Source organism: Carassius gibelio, chromosome A12, assembly GCF_023724105.1.
Source record: "Carassius gibelio isolate Cgi1373 ecotype wild population from Czech Republic chromosome A12, carGib1.2-hapl.c, whole genome shotgun sequence".
Lineage (NCBI taxonomy): Eukaryota > Metazoa > Chordata > Actinopteri > Cypriniformes > Cyprinidae > Carassius > Carassius gibelio.
This window is the reverse complement of record NC_068382.1, coordinates 729,689-754,031: the sequence shown is the minus strand read 5'-3', so window position 1 is coordinate 754,031 and position 24,343 is coordinate 729,689. Positions and strand designations below refer to the sequence as shown.

The following is a 24,343-nucleotide window of genomic DNA, read 5'->3' as shown; positions in this document are numbered from 1 at the left end:
GGCATATTTATGAATAAAAATATTGATTTTAGATAATAAAATACCTAAAAAGTTACTTATTGTCCCTTTAATTACACTTACTTAAATATACTTAATTTAATCATACGTACTTTATACATACACTACTGTGCAAAAGTCTTAGACACTTTAGTATTTTCACTTAAAAGAATGGTGTTCGGACAGTTATTTATATATTTTGCTGTAGTATGTCAGTATAAAATATCAGTTTACATTTCCAAACATTAATTTTCCCGTTGTCAGACTGCTTGTGCATTCAAAATCGCACTAGATTATTACTAAAATTAATGACCAACTGATATTTCCTACTGACACACTACAGCAAAAGATATAAATAACTGGCTTAAAACCCTTTTTGGGGAGAAAATACTAATTTTTCCATAAGACTTTTGCACAGTACTGTATTTTAAAAACGACATTGTTGCTACTTTATAAAGAATGACCATACAGTAATTCACAGAACTGATTTAAAACAGTGACAGACAGCACTCATGTTAACTTTTATATCAGAGTGAGTGACAGAGATACAGTAGAAACATTATGTGTGCTTTTGTATTAAATAATGACCCAGATTGTGAAATACATTTATTAGCCTTAGATTAAGGGAAGCACAACTTGCACAACAAGCTATGGATTTATTTTAAATATTTGTAATGTTCTTTAAAGTTATCCATAGTTTTTTTGTGTTTCTTTTTTTTAAAGTATCGGTTCAGGCACCGTTTAGGAGCCGGTACCATTTTAAAAGTATTGAAAAGGCACTGGACCCTATTTAAAAGTTATTATTTCTCACTGGCTCATTTACCAAATGAGTGCTTTTTCTTCGTCCTCCACAAATTAAGCTACTGTAGGTAGTTCGGTAGCGAGATGTTTTAATAAATTAGCGTTTTCGATTGACGATGCGATTGACAATGTTGTGATAAGTAGGCTATACCAACTTTGTAACTCGTTACCCCCCGAACACTGGACATAGCAGACGTATGTACCAAATACAAGAAGCTATCAATCAAGAAAGTATCAGGATTATTTTTTTTTTTTTGACAGCACTATAATGTTTACTGTAAATAGACAACCATACAAGTGTAATTGTTACTAAGCCTGCACCAATGTTCTTGTCCATTGCCCTCGCAGATTCCTGCAGCTAATCATGGATGTACATAAACATTCCATTAAAAGTTATTGATGACAAGCCTCTGAAGTTTGACTTTTTGCACTATAACAATACTTATTGGCAACTAGTCATCATATCTCTAGTCCTTTAATGTATTTGCATTGTACTAAACTGCGTTCATTTTAAATGGGCATATATGCGGCTGAGGAAGACCTGAAGGTCGAAACGTTGTTTAATTAAATTCCTCTGGAGCAGTAGTTTTCAGTGTTCAGACTTCACTTCTTTATTTGTCTATATCATTTAGTTGTCTTGCACCTGTGTCCTAATTGGATGTTTGGGATGTGCACACCATTTTTGTGTTTTTATATATGCGGCTGAAACAGGAAGCCTAGTGCATCCCAAATTTTTCAACATGAACATTATAGTCATTATGGCCTATGGCCTTTAGAAAAATGTTTTTTGAGGCGGTGGGGTAGTACACAATAGGCCCCTGTGGTGCGGCCTAAGCTTTTGTTCTTAATGGCATTTTTTCCCCTTACATTACTTTTACTTTTATACTTTAAGTAGTTTTTTAAACCAGTACTTTTACACTTTTACTTGAGTAAAAAGCTTGAGTTGATACTTCAACTTCTACAAAAGTCTTTTTAAACCCTAGTATCTATACTTCTACTTGAGTAATGAATGCCAGTACTTTTGACACCACTGGTCTCTGTTAATGAAAGGAGCAGAAGTGCGCCTTCCTTGAAGACGCACTGAAGCGCGCGTGACGCTCGTGGTGATTTCAGTCTCGCATCTTATGTCTAACTAAATAAGAATGTGAACGCATGAACAACATCTACAGAACTGCTCTTAAAAAAATAATTTTCAATAATTAAAAGATAAATTAATGTTTGGTGTTTAATGTGCATCTCAGAAAATGCTTTATTTAAAAACCCACCTGAATGGCACTTAAATGCACTTAATTCATCTGTCAACTTTATTGTCATTGTTCAAAGTACAAGTAGTACAGACAGAGAAACAATTATTAATAATTAAATGTATTTTTTTTTAATGTATGCATTGCATTCTATGCATTTAAAAAAAAAATCTAAAAAAGGAAACTTAGTTCCCTATCTGTCGGTCACTACGAGTTATGTCGACCGACAAATGGGGTCTCACTTGGGAGGCCAATCATCTCTGATTTTAAGAGAAAACGCCAATGAAATTGGCAAGTGGATTAACACACCTGAGCCACTCCCCGTGCCAGCGGGTATAAATAGGGCGACAGGTGCATCCACTCATTAGATTTTTGCTTCGGAGCCGAGTGGTTGTATGAAAGCTGTTATACTCCACAAAGCCATTCATCTGCTGTGTCGGGAAGCTGTTCTGGTTGGCGGTACGGCGCAAACAGCGGTGTCCCTTTCAGCGATTCCCCTGGGCGCTTCAACTAAGAGAGCAGATTTCCTAAAAGAGCAAATCGCGGACGATACGCGTCTTTTTCAAGACGCCGTTTCGTCCGCGTCCTTCTGGATGCGGTCGTTTCCTGTTCTCTGACAATGGCCACGTTCGCTCTCTTCCGTGTCTGGGCATTCAGCACGCTGAAGGCGCGTTCGTGGATGGTTCATGCACGCACTGCGTGTGTGACCATGGCAACGCTGTGATCGCGTCTCCCCTTTCTTAAAGGGAAGGGAGCAGACCCCTCTGTCACTACCCGTTCTGGTTTCTCTGTCTCGAGCAGAGGACCGCCGGCTAGTGCTCTGGGAGATTTGAAGGTGACAGTGAGAGCTTCTCCGCCGGGCCACGCCCCACGGACCTCTTACCCCTTCCGCAGTGTTTGTCCTGTGCAGCTGCTGGGTGATTTTGCTGGGCTGTCTTATGGCAGTCCCAACGGGTCATTCAGTTTGCCGCCGGAGATCAGATGTCGATTGCAGCATCGGGGATGGGCTGTTGACCTCTGTGGATGAAGATTCGGCGGGGCTGCCCCCCTCGGGTGTTGTCGCCACTGCCGAATTGGACCCAGAGTTGACAGCCGTGCTTGCCCGGGCAGCTGTGAGCATCAGGATGGAGGTGAATGCACCGCCCAGCCCTGAGTGCTCATGGCTGTTTGATTGGTTCTCGGTGTGGAGCGCGACTCACAACCGTGTTTTACTCTGGTTCCTTTCTTCCCGGATGTGCATGGGGAAGTGATGTAGTCGTGGATGGCCCCTTTTACGGCCGGAAGCAGCTCATTTCGTTCCTCCGTCCTCACTACCCTCGATGGCGAGGCAGCTAGGGGTGTGTTGACATTCCCCAGCAGGAGAGTGCGATTGCGGTGCACTTGTGTCCGCAAAACGCCGCCACTGGGAGGGATAGTCCGCACCCCTCACCCAAGGCCTGTAAGCTGTCGGCCGCGCTCGCTACCAAGGCTTACAGTGCTGCGGGCCAAGCTGTCTCTGCTTTGCATGCCATGGCTATCCTGCAAACCCAACAAGCCAAGGCTTTAACAATGCACGAGGGTAGGACCAACCCGAGGTTGATGCAGGAGCTGCGCATGGCGACTGACCTCCCCCTTCTGGGTGACGGAAGTCACAACGCAGTCCCTCGGGTAGGCGATGTCCACTCTGGTGGTCCAGTAGTGCCGTTTCAGGTTCAGCCTGGTCTGTATGAGAGACATTGACAAAGTGCATTTTCTCGATGCTCCCATGTCCCAGGCTGTCCTGTATGGCGACGCTGTCAGGGGCTGTGCCCAGTAGTTCCTGACAGAACAACAGCAGACTGAGGCCATACAGCACATCTTGCCACGACGTGATCCTCCGGTTGCCACCATTCCGTCGCAGGCAGTGCCTCAGCCTGCTCGTCGCCGAGGGCGCCCCCCTGCGTCCTCCACACCAGCTCCGCCCCGTGCTGAGAGTTCTTCGAGGCCGGCGCGTCGAGCCCCGCGCAGGACAGCGGTGCCCCCCGTGTCACTCCCGGCTGCAAAGTCCTCGAGGAAGTCGACTAAGCGGCCCTGACACGGGCAACTCGGAGATGCGGAGAACTGCTCTTCAGGAGATGGCGGAGAGAGCGCCACTCCTTCCCCCGGAGGAGGGCCGGGTGGAGAATCTTCTGGTTCTGTTCCGCCGCTGGTCGAACGGCCAGTGGCACCCACATTTTCATTGGAAGAGCAATTTCTCCTTCCTCCGAGTTGCAGGGCTCGTGGGCTGACAATGAGCGACGCACAGCTTCCTCATTCTCACCCACGACGCCCCCTTTCGCCAGCGGCCAAGAGGTCACGGTTCGGAGACGCAACGCCTCTCCACGCGTCTCTGGCCAGTTCCTCCGGGAACACGGGGAGTGTGGTTGCGATGACCCAGGACGCAGTACCTTCTGGGCCTTCCGGCACGACTCCCCTTCGCTGCACCACTGCGGGTATGTCGACTGTCCCTTTGGTGCCACTTGTACGGTATCTGGGAGCGTGGCTTGCGCTGCCCAACCCGTCACGCTGGCTCATCCGGACGGTTCGACTCGGCTATGCGATTCAGTTCGCCCGGCGACCCCCCAATGTTCAATGGCATGCTCGAGACTTCGGTGGCAGTCCAGGACGCCCCTGTCTTGCGCGAGGAGATTGCTGTCCTCCTGGCGAAGGACGCAATCGAGCCGGTCCCTCCAGCCGAGATGAGGACGGGGTTTTACAGCCCTTACTTCATCGTGCCCAAGAAAAGCGGTGGCCTTCGACCTATCCTGGATCTGCGAGTCTTGAATCGGGCCCTACACAAGCTCCCTTTCAGGATGTTGACGCAGAAATGCATTATCAAATGCGTCCAGCCCCAGGACTGGTTTGCAGCGATCGACCTGAAAGACGCGTACTTTCATGTCTCTATCCTCCCTCGTCACAGACCGTTCCTGCGCTTTGCTTTCGAGGGTCAGGCATGGCAGTACAAGGTCCTCCCCTTCGGGCTCTCCCTGTCCCCCCGTGTCTTCACGAAGGTCGCGGAGGGCGCCCTTGCCCCACTTTGGGAAGTGGGCATCAGGATCCTCAACTATCTCGACGACTGCCTCATTATGGCCTTGTCCCGAGAAGAGTTGTGCGATCACAGGGACTTTGTGCTTCGGCACCTCAGTCAGTTGGGGCTTCAGGTCAACCGGGACCTTCAGGTGCTCCCCTGTGCAGAGAATCTCTTATCTCGGTATGGAGTTAGACTCGGTGAGTATGACGGCACGTCTCACCAGCGAGCGTGCCCACTCAGTGCTGAACTGCCTGAGTTCCTTCAGAGGCAGGACAGTGGTACCGCTGAAACACTTTCAGAGGCTCCTGGGGCATATGGCATCCGCAGCCGCAGTCACGCCGCTCGGGTTGCTTCATATGAGACCACTTCAGCACTAGTTACACTCCTGAGTCCCGAGATGGGCATGGCGCCGCAGTACACATCGTGTCACCATCACACTGATGTGTCGCCGCCTATTCAGTCCTTGGTCGGACCTTGCTTTTCTACGGGCCGGCGTGCCCTTAGAACAAGTGTCCCGGCACGTTGTTGTCACAATAGATGCCTCCAACTCGGGCTGGGGCGCGACATGCAACGGGCAGGCAGCTTCAGGGTCCTGGACAGGACCTCGACTGCTGTGGCACATCAACTGCCTGGAGTTGCTGGCAGTGCATCTAGCTTTGCGACGGTTTCGTCCGCTAGTGCTGGACAAGCACGTGTTGGTCCGCACGGACAACACTGCGGCTGTTTCGTACATCAACCGACAAGGCGGTTTACGATCACGTTGCATGTCTCAACTCGCCCGTCATCTCCTCCTCTGGAGTCAGACGTGGCTCAAGTCACTGCGCGCTGTCCACATCCCGGGGGAGCTCAATCGTGCAGCCGACGTGCTCTCACGACAGCTCACTTTCCCCGGGGAATGGCGACTCCATCCCCAGACGGTCCAGCTGATCTGGAGTCGATTCGGGGAAGCCCAGGTAGACCTGTTTGCTTCCCACGAGTCCTCCCACTGCCAGCTGTACTATTCCCTGTCCCAGGCCCCCCTGGGCACAGATGCACTGGCACACAGCTGGCCTCGGGCTTTACGCAAGTATGCGTTTCCCCCAGTGAGCCTGCTGGCACAGACACTGTGCAAGGTCAGGGAGGACGAGGAACAGGTCCTGTTGGTTGCGCCTTACTGGCCCACCCGGACCTGGTTTTCGGAACTCATGCTCCTCGTGACAGCCCCTCTCTGGCGCATCCCCCTGAGGATAGACCTTCTCTCTCAGGGGCTTGGCACCATTTGGCACCCGCGCCCAGATCTCTGGAACCTCCATGTGTGGCTTCTAGACGGGACGCGGCAGACCTAAGTGATCTGCCCCCAGCGGTGGTAGACACTATCACTCAGGCTAGAGCCCCTTCTACGAGGCAGGCCTATGCTCTGAAGTGGAGTCTGTTCACGAATTGGTGTTCTTCTCACCGGGAAGACCCCCGGAGATGCCCGGTCAGAGTCGTGCTTTCTTTCCTGCAAGGTAGGCTGGAGCGTGGGCTGTCACCCTCCACCCTGAAGGTGATTGCAGCCCATCACGATGCAGTGGACGGCCGGTCCCTGGGGAGGCATGACCTGATCGTTAGGTTCCTGAGGGGTGCCAGAAGGTTACATCCTCCTAGGACACCCCTGATTCCTTCCTGGGACCTCTCTATTGCCCTGGCGGGACTTCAGAGGGGTCCCTTTGAGCCGCTGGATTCGGTTGAGCTGAAGTTCCTGTCTCTCAAGACAGCGCTCCTGATCGCGCTCACTTCCATCAAGAGGGTCGGGGACCTCCAAGCATTTTCGGTAAGTGAAGAGTGCCTTGTGTTCGGGCCGGCCTACTCTCACGTTGTCCTGAGACCCCGGCCTGGATACGTGCCCAAGGTTCCCACCACTCCCTTCCGAGACCAGGTGGTGAACCTGCAAGCGCTGCCCCTGGAGGAGGCAGATCCAGCCTTGTCGTTGCTGTGTCCCGTAAGAGCGCTTCGCATATACGTGGACCGCACCCAGAGCTTCAGAAGCTCTGAGCAGCTCCTGGTCTGCTTTGGAGGTCAGAAGAAGGGGAAGGCTGTCTCTAAGCGGAGGTTGGCCCACTGGATAGTGGACGCCATCGCCTTGGCTTACCATTCCCAAGGCGAGCCGTGCCCCCTGGGGGTGAGGGCCCACTCCACACGGAGTGTGGCCTCCTCCTATGCGTTGGCGCACGGCGCCTCTCTGGCAGACATTTGTCGAGCTGCGGGCTGGGCGACACCTAACACCTTTGCGAGGTTTTACAACCTCCGTGTAGAGCCAGTTTCCTCCCGTGTGTTGGGTAACAGGTAATTGGCGGGAAGGGCTGGCTGGGTGTCTCGCTTGCTGCGCCATTCCCCCTAACACGGGGATGTGAGCGCCTTCTTCTCCCAGTAGAGTTCCCCGGTTGGCGTACCCTGGTCGAGCATCCTCCAGCACCCTCGGCGTCAGACTTGGTGGAGCAGTCTGTCGCCAGGCCCAGTACTGGCGTTAGCATGCCCGGAGCCGGTCAGCCCCTGTACTGGGCTAGGTGTCCATATGGCTGGGTTCCCTACGGGTAATCCCATATGTGTATTCTTCCACGGTAAGGTTTCCATCTTGGCAAACCCGTGTCTTCCCTTGACAGATCGCTCTGTCAGTCTCTTCTGGCAGCCGTTCCATCCCTACTCCAAGGTAGGACCTGCCTCAGAGACCCTTTCCATATGTAGTACTGCCCCCTGGGTCAGTCCATATCAGTATATCCACATGTCACCTCCCTACGGGTAGGATGTGGTCTCCGTAGCGACCTTTCCTAAAGGCTCGCTTCCCCATTGTCTTGCCAGCTGAAAGAACAAATAGGGAAGATTTGAAGCAATCTTTCACTGAAGGTTGAAATCCCTTCCATTTACTTTATGTGGGCGGAACAGCAGCATGGCCTTCTCCAGCAGCGATGTACTCACCCTTTGGCCCCTTCGGTACCAAGGTCAGTGAATTTGCGCTGGGGCTTTGGGAAGGTTACGACCTTAAGCATAGCTTTTGTGGCACGCCAAGGCTTGTCAACAATTGCAGCGCCTCAGGGTTGTGACGAGGTTCAGGTTATGGCGTTTTCCATAGGACCCCATTTGCCTGATGGAGGGAACGGAGACGTTATGTCCCCATGCCACAACCTTGAACCATTCGCTGTTGCCGGGACACGTTCTCGGCTCCTCAGCGTAAAACCTAATGAGTGGATGCACCTGTCGCCCTATTTATACCCGCTGGCACGGGGAGTGGCTCAGGTGTGTTAATCCACTTGCCAATTTCATTGGCGTTTTCTCTTAAAATCAGAGATGATTGGCCTCCCAAGTGAGACCCCATTTGTCGGTCGACATAACGTCTCCGTTCCCTCCATCAGGGAACGAGGGTTACGTACATAACCGAGACGTTTTTCATTTAAGGCACCCCTGAGCTGGTAATAGTGACCTCTTTCAATATGCTAACAGTGAAATGGTAAAACGTACTTCACAGGTAATTTCAGATTTTTGTTTCAATTATTTTACACCATCAACTTCATCCTCAACATCAACAGATGCATCACTTCTCAGTGCTGATTTTTCCTCTATAAAGCACAAGGTACCACAAGCTTTATAATTATAGCTGATATCCTGCACATCCCAGAGTTTAAACTAAGTATGTGCTGTCATATTATTAGAAGAAAAAAAACAGTGCAAATCACTATTGAATTCCCACCAAACTATTTTCTCAAGCAGTATTTGCACTTTTTTTTTATTTATATAAGGTGCGGTTGAACTTAAACTGCATGGCTATGCTGTGGTTCCTGTAGGCTTTGCGTGCGTGTGTGTGTGTGTGGGGGGGGGGGGGGGGGGGGGGTATGGGGGTTGTTGTCGGGGGGCCTCTATGTCCATTTTGCTCGGGGCCCCAAAATTCCTTCAAACGGCCCTGAATCCGACCCATCTAGACTTTGAAATCACATACACAGAACAATATATATAACTTTAGTAACACTTTATTTTAATATATATATATAAGTGTATAAGGTGTGCATTGTAGCTGACACCTAAATTAACACATTAAAATTGTTTTATGACTGCAAGTCTTTCTCCTCAAATGCTATTGAGTCCATGTGAAAAAGTAGCGTAATTTATATATGACTTACAGTTTGTTTTAATAAATATCAAACATTCAATTTAATTGTGCATTATAGCTGTCACGTAGATGAACAATTACAGTTGTTTTTATGACTGTAAGTAATTCTCTTCAAATGCTACTGATGTTAGAAAAGTGTATAACAATATCACATGTAACTTTAGAGAAGGTCCCTAAATTTGAGACTCTCGAATGTCCAATGTCAAGCCAAATTTATGCCTGTTTTTGTTTTGTTTTTTACTTTATTTTTCTTTTCTCTGTGCCGGATTGCTGATGTCTTTTACCCGGGCATAGATGTCCATCCATCAATTACGAACATTCATCCGCAAATGTCCAAGCGGTCGCGAGCGCGGATGGGAGAATGGCGCATGTTTTATTTTTTTTGAGCTACTGGGATGGTGCCCCTCTGGGAGTTGGTGCCCTACGAAGACTGCGTATTCTGCATATAGGGAGCGGCGGTACTATCTGGAAGATATATTCCTCAAACCGTCGTACAAGAGGAGGTGATGCTAGTACTTCAAGAATCTCTCAAAACCTATCTGTTCACAAAGCCTATATATAAAGTCTTAATATAGTATTCCACAATATGTTGTGCTATTCTAATATTATTGCGTTTTTTTATTGACATTGTTATTTGCTGTTATTTTTTGTTTTAATATTGTTACTGTTGTTACTTGTTGTACGGTGACCTTGAGTGGTTTGAAAGGCGCCTTAAGTAAAATGCATTATTATAATAATTATTATTATTATTATTATTATTAGCTGTACACTTGATAAAAAAATTAATATAAACTTATGCAATATATATATAGTGTACAGATTTATTTTATTGCATCTTAAAATAAATGTTTCTGAGTTCTGTGTTTGTTTATTTTTTTATTTTTATTATTATTATTATTTTAAGGAAGATTACAGCCTTTAATCTCCACAAAATAAATGTGCATATAAACCATGAACAATTTAATTATAGCTGTATTTATAAAATGCTTACTAATGACTATTAATTTTGGGAGAAGGCTATATAAAGCAGCAACAGTTGATGTTGAGGCCTAAGATATTTCTTAAGCTGTAATGATGAAAAAACAACAACAACAACACAAAATTGCTTATTTTTTTTTCTGCTGGTGATTAAAGAGATGATTAAGTCTCCCTCTCTCTCTCTCTCTCTCTCTCTCTCTCTGACACCAAGCCCATCCCATCTCCCACACATTCACACAAACTCAGCACACACACTTAACACACACACACTTAACACACAAACACTTAACACACAAACACACACACACATTACCCACAGTGACAGAGGGACAGAGTGACATCAGATGTATGGTAGTTTTTTAATTTTCTCTCATCCATATAGTGTTGTATAGTCATGAAACTATGCATATTTCCTCAGCATGACTTGTCTTCTATGTGTACATTTTTTTGAAGTGTTTAGAAGCTGCACTTTAAAACAATAAAATACATTTACTGGTTACTTTTTTACTGTTCAAAAAACCACCATCCAAAATTCATTCGCACCTGTTCTGTAAGATAAATTCTTTAAACAGTGGTAAAAGAGGATGTGGTGCTGATCCTTCAAGAGTCACTCCAAACTTATCTGTCCATAAAGCCTATAAAGAATTATTCTTAATACACAGTATTTCACAATACTTCAGCATATTATTCTAATTAACTGAGGGTCATATTATCAGTAAAATACATATTTTTCTTTGAAAGATTTCTATAAATGATTTAAATCATATTCGTGTCTACAATAATTATTTAAAAGTAATCCTATAGCTCCATCTGGTGGCCATTATTGGTACTAAGAATTGCAAGCTTGATTTATATGTTATGATAGTTTTAATTTTAAGCTGGCTCTTGAAAATGATAAAGCTATGAAACTTACTGTGCTTCTTTCAAATGATGACTTCTACGTATATAAAAAATTATGAAGAGTTGGAATGAAGAATGTTAAAGATATAGTAAAATAACTATTGTATTTTTTTATGTTACTTTAATAAATCGGTATGGCCACACCATTTAAGGTATCTTAAACCCATTCGCAATTTAACATCTTCAGTATATTGGCATCATTTTGAAAAAGTTTGGTGTGAACTACTTGTGTCTTCTTGGAGGAGTATGATTCATTTACAGGCTGATTTGATCATAAATCCACAATTTACTGACTATTTACTAATGAGTGCAGTTATTATAAAGTGTTACCATTGCATTTACTAATGTTAACAAATTAGACATTATTTTACAGTGTTATAAAATCCTTTAATGACTTACAAGCATTTGTGAAAGTTCTGCTTGCATTACAGCTTAGTCTTCATCTGTGAGCTGAACAGTTTTACTGTTACATCCATGAGATTATGTAAATTAAGATAAATGTCATGTCACAGGATAGAATAGGTCAGTATCAAATGAGTTTGAAATTATTATTTGCAGCAAAAATAAGTATTTTTTAGAATTTTGTTTTTAATTCCTGAAACTGTCAGAAAAGGATAAGGCCTAAGAGATTTCTTAAGCTGTAATTAAAACAGCAATGTTAGCAACAGCAACAAAAAATAATTTAAAATACTTTTTTTTTTCTTCTGGTGATTAAAGAGATGATTAAGTCTCTCTCTGTCTCTCTTTCTCTCTCTCTCTCTTTCTCTCTCTCATTGTGTCTGCCACTCAGCTCATGCCCATCCCCCACTCACAGACACACACACACACACACACTCAGTCAGCACACATACATTCCTCAAACAGAGGGACAGAGTGAGTTGAGATGTCTGACAGTTTTTTAATTTTCTTTTAATCATACAGTGTTGTAAAGTCATGAAACTATGCATATGTCCTCAGAATGATTTGATCTCTGTATGAAATTTTTTTTTAAGTGTTTGGAAGCTGCAATTTAAAAATACAAGACAATTAATGATTCCCTTTTTACTGTCATTTCAAAAAATCACCACGACAAAACCGTTCAAGCTAACCAAAATCCGTTCGCAATTTAAGTTCCTCAATATTTTTTCAACACGTAGACAAAGTTTGGTGAGTATAGTGAACATTTCCTGTGAGGAATATGCATTAAATCAGAGCTCAATTTAAATATTCAAATCAAAATAGCCGATTTCCTGTTGGTCGTAGCTGATGACTGTGAATTAGTAAGTTGTCCGTCTTGAAAAGAACAATTTATGTACCAAGTTTGGTGTCTGTAGCTAAAACTAACCCCCCCACTTTTGACAAAAGGTGGCGCTATAGAGTGCCTCCTTCACGCCCTTTTAAAAGCTTTTGCCATTGTCTAGCTATCACTAATACTGATATGTGTTTTGAGTTTCATGTAAATCTGAGCTTGTTGTCTGCCTCAAACTCACCATAACAGAACATTCAAGTTTGACACGTTGCCATGGCAACACTATATCAGATATCAATATCCCCACAACAGATTTACATCGTCCATGTTTTGTCATTATTCTGATGAAGTTTTAAGTAAATAGAGTAAAAATAAGATGCTGAATTCAAAGCATTTGGAAAATGACACACTTCCTGCTGCCAGTTGGTGGCGCTATAATGTTGACTCTTAATAGTCACATATATACGATCGCTATCATACAACGAACAAACCAATGAAGTTTGATCAAATTCAGGAAATGTATGTGGATGTTATTAGACATTTCCTGTTTCTCATTTCTAGCCATAATTTCCACGCCTCGCCAAGGGCAAACCGTTCGAGATATCAAAAATCCCCTTGCAATTTTTCATCCCCAATGTCTTGAGATCATGTTCACAGAGTTTCGTGGCGAACGGGTTGAAAACCTCAGAGGAGTATTTCAAATTCCAGAGCATGCTTTTTTTAAACAGCCCTGAATAGCTGACTTCCTGTTGGGCGGAGCCTATGACATAAAGTGTGAAAGTTGTTTGGCTCTATGAGATCTATAAGTGTACCGAGTTTCATATAAATACATGCAAGTGTGTGTGAGCTATGGTTCAAGATTTCTGACTGTGTTCCAGGGGGCGCTGTAGAGCCCCTGTGCCACGCCCGGGTCCCAGCCTCTGCAGCGTCCTGATGGCCGCAGATTCCAATGTGTGTGCCAATTTTCAAGAGTTTTTGAGCATGTTAAGGCCCCCAAAAACCCCCGGAAGGTTTAATAAAAAATAAAAAAAATAATAATAATAATAAGAATAATCCTTAGAAGAACAATAGGGCTCTTCGCCCCTTCGGGCTTGAGCCCTAAATATAGCTGCAAGCAGCGATGGCGGGCTCAAGCCACCAATGCCATCGCCACCCCGGTGGCATCAGGTAAACTGTGCCCAGCGGGCACATGCATTTACAATATCCCTCTGGCATTGAGGTTTTAAAGGATATGGCAGTTAAAGGGTTAATCCGAATTATCTAGACTTTAAAATCACATTCACAGAACAATATATATATACAGTATTGTTCAAAATAATAGCAGTACAATGTGACTAACCAGAATAATCAAGGTTTTTCGTATATTTTTTTATTGCTACGTGGCAAACAAGTTACCAGTAGGTTCAGTAGATTCTCAGAAAACAAATGAGACCCAGCATTCATGATATGCACGCTCTTAAGGCTGTGCAATTGGGCAATTAGTTGAATTAGTTGAAAGGGGTGTGTTCAAAAAAATAGCAGTGTGGCATTCAATCACTGAGGTCATCAATTTTGTGAAGAAACAGGTGTGAATCAGGTGGCCCCTATTTAAGGATGAAGCCAACACTTGTTGAACATGCATTTGAAAGCTGAGGAAAATGGGTCGTTCAAGACATTGTTCAGAAGAACAGCGTACTTTGATTAAAAAGTTGATTAGAGAGGGGAAAACCTATAAAGAGGTGCAAAAAATGATAGGCTGTTCAGCTAAAATGATCTCCAATGCCTTAAAATGGAGAGCAAAACCAGAGAGACGTGGAAGAAAACGGAAGACAACCATCAAAATGGATAGAAGAATAACCAGAATGGCAAAGGCTCAGCCAATGATCACCTCCAGGATGATCAAAGACAGTCTGGAGTTACCTGTAAGTACTGTGACAGTTAGAAGACGTCTGTGTGAAGCTAATCTATTTTCAAGAATCCCCCGCAAAGTCCCTCTGTTAAAAAAAAGGCATGTGCAGAAGAGGTTACAATTTGCCAAAGAACACATCAACTGGCCTAAAGAGAAATGGAGGAACATTTTGTGGACTGATGAGAGTAAAATTGTTCTTTTTGGGTCCAAGGGCCACAGGCAGTTTGTGAGACGACCCCCAAACTCTGAATTCAAGCCACAGTACACAGTGAAGACAGTGAAGCATGGAGGTGCAAGCATCATGATATGGGCATGTTTCTCCTACTATGGTGTTGGGCCTATTTATCGCATACCAGGGATCATGGATCAGTTTGCATATGTTAAAATACTTGAAGAGGTCATGTTGCCCTATGCTGAAGAGGACATGCCCTTGAAATGGTTGTTTCAACAAGACAATGACCCAAAACACACTAGTAAACGGGCAAAGTCTTGGTTCCAAACCAACAAAATTAATGTTATGGAGTGGCCAGCCCAATCTCCAGACCTTAATCCAATTGAGAACTTGTGGGGTGATATCAAAAATGCTGTTTCTGAAGCAAAACCAAGAAATGTGAATGAATTGTGGAATGTTGTTAAAGAATCATGGAGTGGAATAACAGCTGAGAGGTGCCACAAGTTGGTTGACTCCATGCCACACAGATGTCAAGCAGTTTTAAAAAACTGTGGTCATACAACTAAATATTAGTTTAGTGATTCACAGGATTGCTAAATCCCAGAAAAAAAAAATGTTTGTACAAAATAGTTTTGAGTTTGTACAGTCAAAGGTAGACACTGCTATTTTTTTGAACACACCCCTTTCAACTAATTGCCCAATTGCACAGCCTTAAGAGCGTGCATATCATGAATGCTGGGTCTTGTTTGTTTTCTAACAATCTACTGAACCTACTGGTAACTTGTTTGCCACGTAGCAATAAAAAATATACTAAAAACCTTGATTATTCTGGTTAGTCACATTGTACTGCTATTATTTTGAACAATACTGTATATAGCTTTAGTAACACTTTACAATAAGATTCCATTTATAAACATTATGTTAACATGAACAATATTTATATAGCATTCATTCATGTCAGTTAATATTCCAAACTTAAACATTAAAACATTGTTTTATTGTGATTTTTTTCCAAGCACATTTTACCAATTCCAAACCATATCAATTTTAATACCTACCATTATTTTTTATTTAATAATTTATGAGTGCTATACAATAGTCCAGGAAAGCTGGAAGAGAAAAACTCCTTATATTCATATGTGCAGAATTATTAGGCATGTTTTCTTTTACAGATGAAATGCGCTAAAAAAGAGTTTTAACTCAAACTGTAAAGTCGAAAATTATGAAATACCCATGAGAAATATCAAACACAAATGCAATACAGAAATGGATAAGTTAAGACTTGACCATTGTACAAAAAATGCTGACTGGGTCATGAGGTCAGAAAAGAAGAAGAAAAAAACAGGTCAAGAAGAACTGACAAAAAGAATTGCTAAATAATTAGGAATTAATGTGAAGATTAATTTTTAGTCAATTCTGCAAGACAGACTTTCAGGAAAGGAGGTGGAATAAAAATGAGCTCCTAAATCTTAATCCAAGATTCTGGAAGATATATTCCTCAAACCATCGAACAAGAGGAGGTGGTGCTGGTCCTTCATGAGTCACTCTAATCTGTTCATAAAGCCTATATATAAAGACTTAATATATAGCATTTCACAATACTTCATGGTATTCTAATTAAATACTTTTTTGGAATCTTAGATCTCTCAGAACCTGACACATTGTAATTCTGAGACTCCAGGAAAGTGGCAGTTCTGTAAAATGTTGGCGCTGGAGACTAAATGCACCCTGATAGTTTCACACCTAATTCACTTAACACACACACAAACACACACACACACACACACACACACACAGACACACTACCCACAGTGACAGAGGGACAGAGTGACATCAGATGTATGATAGTTTTTTAATTTTCTATCATCCATATAGTGTTGTATAGTCATGAAACTATGCATGTTTCCTCAGAATGACTTGTCTTCTATGTGTACATTTTTTTGACGTGTTTAGAAGCTGCACTTTAAAAAAAATATAAGACATTTACTGGTTACTTTTTTACTGTTATTTCAAAAAATCACCACAACAAAACCATTCAAGCTATACAAAAATTAATTTGCATCTGTTCTGTAAGATAAATTCTTTAAACAGTGGTAAAAGAGGATGTGGTGCTGATCCTTCAAGAGTCACTAAAAACGTATCTATCCATAAAGCCTATAAAGAATTATTATTAATATACAGTTCACAATACTTCAGCTTGTTATTCTAATTAAGTCAGGGTCATTTTATCAGTAAAATACATAAAATTCATATTATTTTTCTTTGAAAGATTTCTATAAATGATTTAAATCATACTTGTTTCTACAATAATTATTTAAAAGTAATCCTATAGCTCCATCTGGTGGCCATTATTGGTACTAAGAATTGCAAGCTTCATTTATAAGTTATGATAGTTTTAATTTTATGCTGGCTCTTGAAAATGATAAAGCTATGAAACTTACTGTGCTTCCTTCAAATGATGACTTCTACGTATATAAAAAATTATGAAGAGTTTGGAATGAAAACATTTAAAGATATAGTAAAATAACTATTGTATTTTTTTATGTTACTTTAATAAATCGCTATGGCCACACCATTTAAGGTATCCTAAACCCATTCACAATTTAACATTTTCAGTATATTGGCTTCATGTTAAAAAAAAAGTTTGGTGTGAACTACTTGTGTCTTCTTGGAGGAGTATGAATTCATTTACAGGCTGATTTTATCATAAATCCACAATAAAATTTCTGAGTTCTGTATCAATCTGTGTTGTTGTTTGTTTATTTTTATCTTTTGTTTTTCATAGGAAGATAACTGACCCTTTACTCTCCTTTTTAATAAATGTGCTTATAAACCAAAAACAAGCTATTTATAGCTGTATTTATAAACTGCTTACTACTGACTATTAATATTGGGACAAGGCTTTATAAAGCATGAACTGACTATTTACTTTTTGAGTTTGAAATTATTATTTGCAGCACAAATAAGGTTTTTTAGGATTTTTAAAAATCCCTAAAACTGTCAGAAAAGGATAAGGCCTAAGATTTCTATGTGAGTGGCTAAGTTTATTAGTTTTTATAACTATAATGCATAAACTATGAAATTATACAAAATGTATAAAAAAGTACAACAGTTGTTGTTTTCCAATGTTTTTTATTTATTTTTTATTTTTTTTATATTTTAAAAAAAATAGCCTACTGCAATCATTCTAAACAGCTTGAATAAAACCTGTTAATATTTATTATAGACCACTGTAACTGTGTATAATCTAACAAACAAGTTTATTATGAAAATAAAAGTGTGTACACCAGATAAATTGGACTATAAAGAAATTGCTAACAATAGTATAATAGAGCATGTTTTATGTTTTTAGGCGTTTAGATGCAGAAATGGACAAATCAAATGTAAAATAAAATGTAATTGATTTAATTAAATATAGATTAATTCTTGTTAGAGCAAAATAATAAATAAATAAATAAATACGTACACACATTAAAAAAGCAGCCAAGATGAATGAATTTCATTTTTTATATAGATTAAAATTGAAGACAGAAGCAGCTGGTATATGCGGTCACTTAATATTAAAATCCAGTAGATCCACTTCAGATATATTTCTCAACAGTTTATGTTCACGTGGCTGTTTTCGTTTATATTCGCCAAGCTATTATGTGTTTTGAAATAATCTTGTCCGTGATGTGTTCGTTCGTACGACGAAAGGCAGAATCCCGCAGCTCGAGAGATATATGTTATTCTGCCAGTCGCGCTTTCAAATAGTCTTTCAAACTTAAACGGGTCACAAACACCTGCATTTATCTCTTGTAGTGTTACAATGGGTTTATTGTGTGCATTTGTGGTAATATTTTATTTAAACAAGAATACATTCGTTTGTTTTGAGCTCGACACTGTACACACTGATCGGAGCGGTGATTTCAGATAGGCAGCCACAAATATTTCATTTTCACACAAACAGTTCAAAAACATCTGAATTTAGCTCTTGGTGTGTTCTAATTGGTTGATTGTGTGATATCGCTGTAATAATTTATTTTTAAAAGCTTTAAAACAGGAATAAATTCGTTTTTTCTGAGCTCTTTACTCCAGACGCTCGTGGTCACAGCGGTGATTCATCTCTCCTATTTCTCACGTATCTCTGGCCAGAAATAATTTATCCATGAGCCCTGAACCGGTAATAATCAGATATGTTGGTTTAGCTTGTCAGTGTGAATTAAATATAAGTATTTATTTGTATTTTTAACCGATTTAAAAGTGAAAGTAAAAGTCCGGGAATTGAACCTGTAGGGGCGCTATTTCTCTCAGACAATGGAAGTCTGAAGCACATATACCCAAACAGAGGGACAGAGTGAGATGAGATGTCTGACAGTTTTTTAATTTTCTGTTATCCATACAGTGATGTAAAGTCGTGAAACTATCCATATTTACTCAGAATGACTTTTTTTCTGTATGAAAAAAGGTTTTGAAGTGTTTGGAATTTAAAAATGCAGGACAATTAATAATTCCATTTTTATTGTCATTTAAAAAAATCACCACGAAAAAACCGTTCAAGCTATCCAAAATCCATTGGCAATTTAAGTTGTTTAAAATGTTTTGGCATCATGTAGACAAAGTTTGGTGTGTATAGTGTTACTATCCTCTGAGCAGTATGCATTAATTCACAGCTAAATGTAAAAAAAAAATCCACATTCAAATCAAAATAGCTGACTTCCTGTTGATCGTAGCTGATGACTGTGAATTAGAAAGTTGTCCGTCTTGATAAGAACAATTTTTGTACCGAGTTTGGTGTCTGTAGCTAAAACTAACCCCCCCACTTTTGACAAAAGGTGGCGCTATAGAGTGCCTCTTCCACGCCCTTTTAAAAGCTTTTTCCATTGTCTAGCTATCAAGAATACTGATATGTGTTTTGAGTTTCATGTAAATCTGAGGTTGTTATCTGCCTCAAAATCACCATAACAGAATATTCAAGTTTGACACATTGCCATGGCAACAATATATAAGATATCAATATCCCCACAAAAGATTTACATCGGCCATGTTTTGTCATTATTCTGATGAAGTTTGAAGCAAATCGAGTAAAAATAAGATGCTGAATTCAAAGCATTTTGAAAATCACTCACTTCCTGCTGCCAGTTGGTGGCGCTATAACGTTGACTCTTAATAGTCACATATATACGATCGGTATCATACAACGAACAAACCGATGAAGTTTGATCAAACTCAGGCAATGTATGTGGATGTTATTAGGCATTTCCTGTTTCTCACTTTTTGCCCTAATTTCAACGCCTCGCCACGGGCAAACCGTTCGAGATATCAAAAATCCCCTCGCAATTTTTCATCCCCAATGTCTTGAGATCATGTTCACCGAGTTTCGTGGCGAACGGGTTGTAAACCTCAGAGGAGTATTTCAAATTCCAGAGCATGCTTTTTTTAAACAGCCCTGAATAGCTGACTTCCTGTTGGGCGGAGCCTATGACATAAAGTGTGAAAGTTGTTTGGCTCAATGAGATCTATAAGTGTACCGAGTTTCATATAAATATATGCAAGTGTGTGTGAGCTATGGTTCATGATTTCTGACAGTGTTCCAGGGGGCGCTGTAGAGCCCCTGTGCCACGCCCGGGTCCCAGCCTCTGCAGCATCCTGATGGCCGCAGATTCCAATGTGTGTGCCAATTTTCATGAGTTTTTGAGCATGTTAAGGCCCCCAAAAACCCCCGGAAGGTTTAATAAAAAATAAAAAAAATAATAATAATAAGAATTAAAGCTGCAAGCAGCGATGAACGGGCCCTCGCACCCGGGCTCACCGCCATCGTGTGGCTTTAGTAAAAAGGTGAACGTTGAGAAATATGCATTTAAACTCATAAATATAAGTGCAATATATCAAAGTTTATTCCATATGTGTGCCAATCTTCCTTTTGCCAGCAGGTGGCGCTATCGTTATAATGGAATATTGGCCTTCAGATGTGTTCAAGCCAGGACCCTTATCACACATGTGAAGTTTGGGCAAGATCGGACATTTTATGCCTGAGTTATAACATCTTTTATTCCCATGGCGAGACATCGAACTTCGTCATGGCGACATGGACATGCCTTTTAACAAAAACTCAAGATCTTCACAACTAAACATCACACAGGTCTTTAGATTAGACTGACCACAAAAAAGACATTGATGTCATAAAATTTCTAGGAGTAGTTTGTCACAGTGTAAAATATGTCACTTCCAGTTGCCAATAGGTGGCGCTATGACTATAACTGAATATTGGCATGTAGATCTGTTCAGGTGTAGAGTCTTATCAAAAATGTGAAGTTTGGGGCGGATTGGACATTGTATGTGTGAGTTATAGCACCATCATTTTTCATGGCGAATCATCGAAATTTGTCAGGCCGCCATGGACACGCCCTTTAACGAAACCTCAATTCCTTCGCAATTTAACATGGCAAAGGGCTTTAGATTACACTGACCAAGTTTGGTGTTGATCTGAATAAATCTCTAGGAGGAGTTCGTTAAAATACAACCCCTGAAAATGACAAAAACAACACCAATTTTGCAGGGAAAATTAAAAATAACCGACTTCCTGTTGGGATTCGGGTTTCGTACCAAGAGACTTTTTTGTAGCTATTGGTGTGTTACATATGTTTACCGATTTTCGTACATGTATATGACATGTAGCTCGAGGCGCACTCCATTGAAAATGTATAGGTGGCGCTATCGAGCCATTTTGCCACACCCAATGGAATATTAGCCTCCAGATGTGTTCAGGTCAGTACTCTTATCAAACATTTGAAGTTTGGGCAAGATCTGATATTTTATGACTGAGTTACAACAACTTCTACTCCCATGGCGAGACATCGAACTTTGACATGGCGCCATGGACACGCCCTTTAACGAAAACTCAAGATCTTCTCAATTTAACATCGTACAGGCCTTTAGATTAGACTGACGACAAAAAAGACATTGATGTCAAAAATTTCTAGGAGTAGTTTGTCGCAGCGTAAAATATGTCACTTCCTGTTGCCAATAGGTGGCGCTATGACTATAACTGAATATGGTCATGTCAAACCGTTCAGGACAGGAGTCTCATCAAACATTTGAAGTTTGGGGCAGATTGGTCATTGTATGTCTGAGTTATAGCAACTTCCTGTTTCATGGCGAATCATCGAAATTCGCCAGGCCGCCACACACAGGCCCTTCAACGAAAACTCAAAAGCTTCGCAATTTAACATCGCAAAGGCCTTTAGATTAGGCATACCAAATTTGGTGTTGATGTGAATTAATCTCTAGGAGGAGTTCGTTAAAATACAACGCATGGAATTGACAAAAATGACACAAAATTTGCTCATAATATTAGAAATAACCGACTTCCTGTTGGGTTTCGGATTTTGCTCCAAGAGACTTTTTTGTAGGTATTGGAGAGTTACATGTGTATACCGATTTTCATACATGTACATGAAACGTAGCTCGAGGCGCACACCGTTGAACGTGTATAGGTGGCGCTGTTGAGCCATTTTGCCACACCCACTTCTGAAACCCATATCAGACGTAAATTTTCGCCAGTTCTGAGGTGTGTGCAAAGTTTCATGACTTTTCGAGCATGTTTAGGCCCTCAAAAATGCGATTCATCTTAGAGAAGAAGAATAATAATAATAATAAATATAGCTGCAAGCAGCGATGGCGGGCTCAAGCCGTCAGTGCAACACCACCCCGGTGGCATCGGGAAAACTGTGCCCAGCGGGCATAAGCATTTACAGTAACCCTCTGGGAATCAAATTTTAAGGGATATGGCAGTTAAAGGGTTAATCCGGTTATGCCTGTTTTTGTTTTGTTTTTTACTTTATTTTTCTTTTCTCTGTGCCGGATTGCTGATGTCTTTTACCCGGGCATAGATGTCAATCCATCAATTACGAACATTCATCCGCAAATGTCCGAGCGGTCGCGAGCGCGGATGGGAGAATGGCGCATGTTTTATTTTTTTTGAGCTACTGGGATGGTGCCCCCTCTGGGAGTTGGTGCCCTACGAAGACTGCGTATTCTGCATATAGGGAGTGGCGGTACTATCTGGAAGATATATTCCTCAAACCATCATACAAGAGGAGGTGATGCTAGTACTTCAAGAATCTCTCAAAACCTATCTGTTCATAAAGCCTATATATAAAGTCTTAATATAGTATTCCACGATATGTTGTGCTATTCTAATATTATTGTGGTTTTTTACTGACATTGTTATTTGATGTTATTTTTTGTTTTAATATTGTTACTGTTGTTACTTGTTGTACGGTGACCTTGAGTGGTTTGAAAGGCGCCTTAAATAAAATGCACTATTATTATTATTATTATTATTAGCTGTACACTTGATAAAAAAAAAATAAATATAAACTTATGCAATTGTATATATATATATATATATATATATATATATATATATATATATATAGTGTACAGTTTTCTTTTATTGCATCTTGAAATAAATGTTTCTGAGTTCTGTGTTTGTTTATTTTTTTTAGGAAGATTACAGCCTTTAATCTCCTCAAAATAAATGTGCATATAAACCATGAACAATTTAATTATAGCTGTATTTATAAAATGCTTACTAATGACTATTAATTTTGGGAGTAGGCTAGCAACAGTTGATGTTGAGGCCTAAGATATTTTTTAAGCTGTAATGATGAAAAAACAGCAACAACACAAAATTGCTTTTTTTTTTCTGCTGGTGATTAAAGAGATGATTAAGTCTCCCTCCCTCTCTCTCTCTCTCTCTCTCTCTCTCTGACACCAAGCCCATCCCCTCTCCCACACATTCACACAAACTCAGCACACACACTTAACACACAAACACACACACACACATACACATTACCCACAGTGACAGAGGGACAGAGTGACATCAGATGTATGGTAGTTTTTTAATTTTCTATCATCCATATAGTGTTGTATAGTCATGAAACTATGCATATTTCCTCAGCATGACTTGTCTTCTATGTGTACATTTTGTTGAATTGTTTAGAACTTGCACTTAAAAAAATAAAAGACATTTACTGGTTCCTTTTTTACTGTTATTTCAAAAAATCACCATGACAAAACCATTCAAGCTATCCAAAATTAATTCGCACCTGTTCTGTAAGATAAATTCTTTAAACAGTGGTAAAAGAGAATGTGGTGCTGATCCTTCAAGAGTCACTCCAAACTTATCTGTCCATAAAGCCTATAAAGAATTATTCTTAATACACAGTATTTCACAATACTTCAGCATATTATTCTAATTAAGTGAGGGTCATTTTATCAGTAAAATACATATTATTTTTCTTTGAAAGATTTCTATAAATGATTTAAATCATACTCGTTTCTACAATAATTATTTAAAAGTAATCATATAGCGCCATCTGGTGGCCATTATTGGTACTAAGAATTGCAAGCTTGATTTATATGTTATGATAGTTTTAATTTTAAACTGGCTCTTGAAAATGATAAAGCTATGAAACTTGCTGTGCTTCTTTCAAATGATGACTTCTACGTATATAAAAAATTATGAAGAGTTGGAATGAAGAATGTTAAAGATATAGTAAAATAACTATTGTATTTTTTTATGTTACTTTAATAAATCGGTATGGCCACACCATTTAAGGTATCCTAAACCCATTCGCAATTTAACATCTTCAGTATATTGGCATCATGTTGAAAAAGTTTGGTGTGAACTACTTGTGTCTTCTTGGAGGAGTATGATTCATTTACAGGCTGATTTGATCATAAATCCACAATAAAATTTCTGAGTTCTGTATCAATCTGTGTTGTTGTTTGTTTATTTTCATTTTTTTATTTTTCATAGGAAGATAACTGACCCTTTACTCTCCTTTTTAATAAATGTGCTTATAAACCAAGATCAAGCTATTTATAGCTGTATTTGTAAGCTGCTTATTAATGACTATTTAAGTTGGGACAAGACTTTATAAAGCATGAACTGACTCTTTACTAATGAGTGCAGTTATTATAAAGTGTTACCAATGC

The 24,343-nt window shown here is 40.9% G+C and overlaps 1 protein-coding gene across 1 annotated transcript in view; it reads right to left on the bottom strand.

The window, feature by feature from the left end:
• Window positions 1-6,308: 6,308 nt before the first annotated feature.
• Window positions 6,309-24,343, bottom strand: part of LOC128024890 (uncharacterized) — an 85,588-nt gene continuing 67,553 nt past the window's right edge. Inside the window, exon 2 of the mRNA XM_052610768.1 lies at window positions 6,309-7,745. Coding sequence (XP_052466728.1) covers window positions 6,683-7,420 — 738 coding nt within the window. The 5' untranslated portion in view covers window positions 7,421-7,745 and the 3' untranslated portion in view covers window positions 6,309-6,682. The remainder of the gene's footprint in view (window positions 7,746-24,343) is intronic.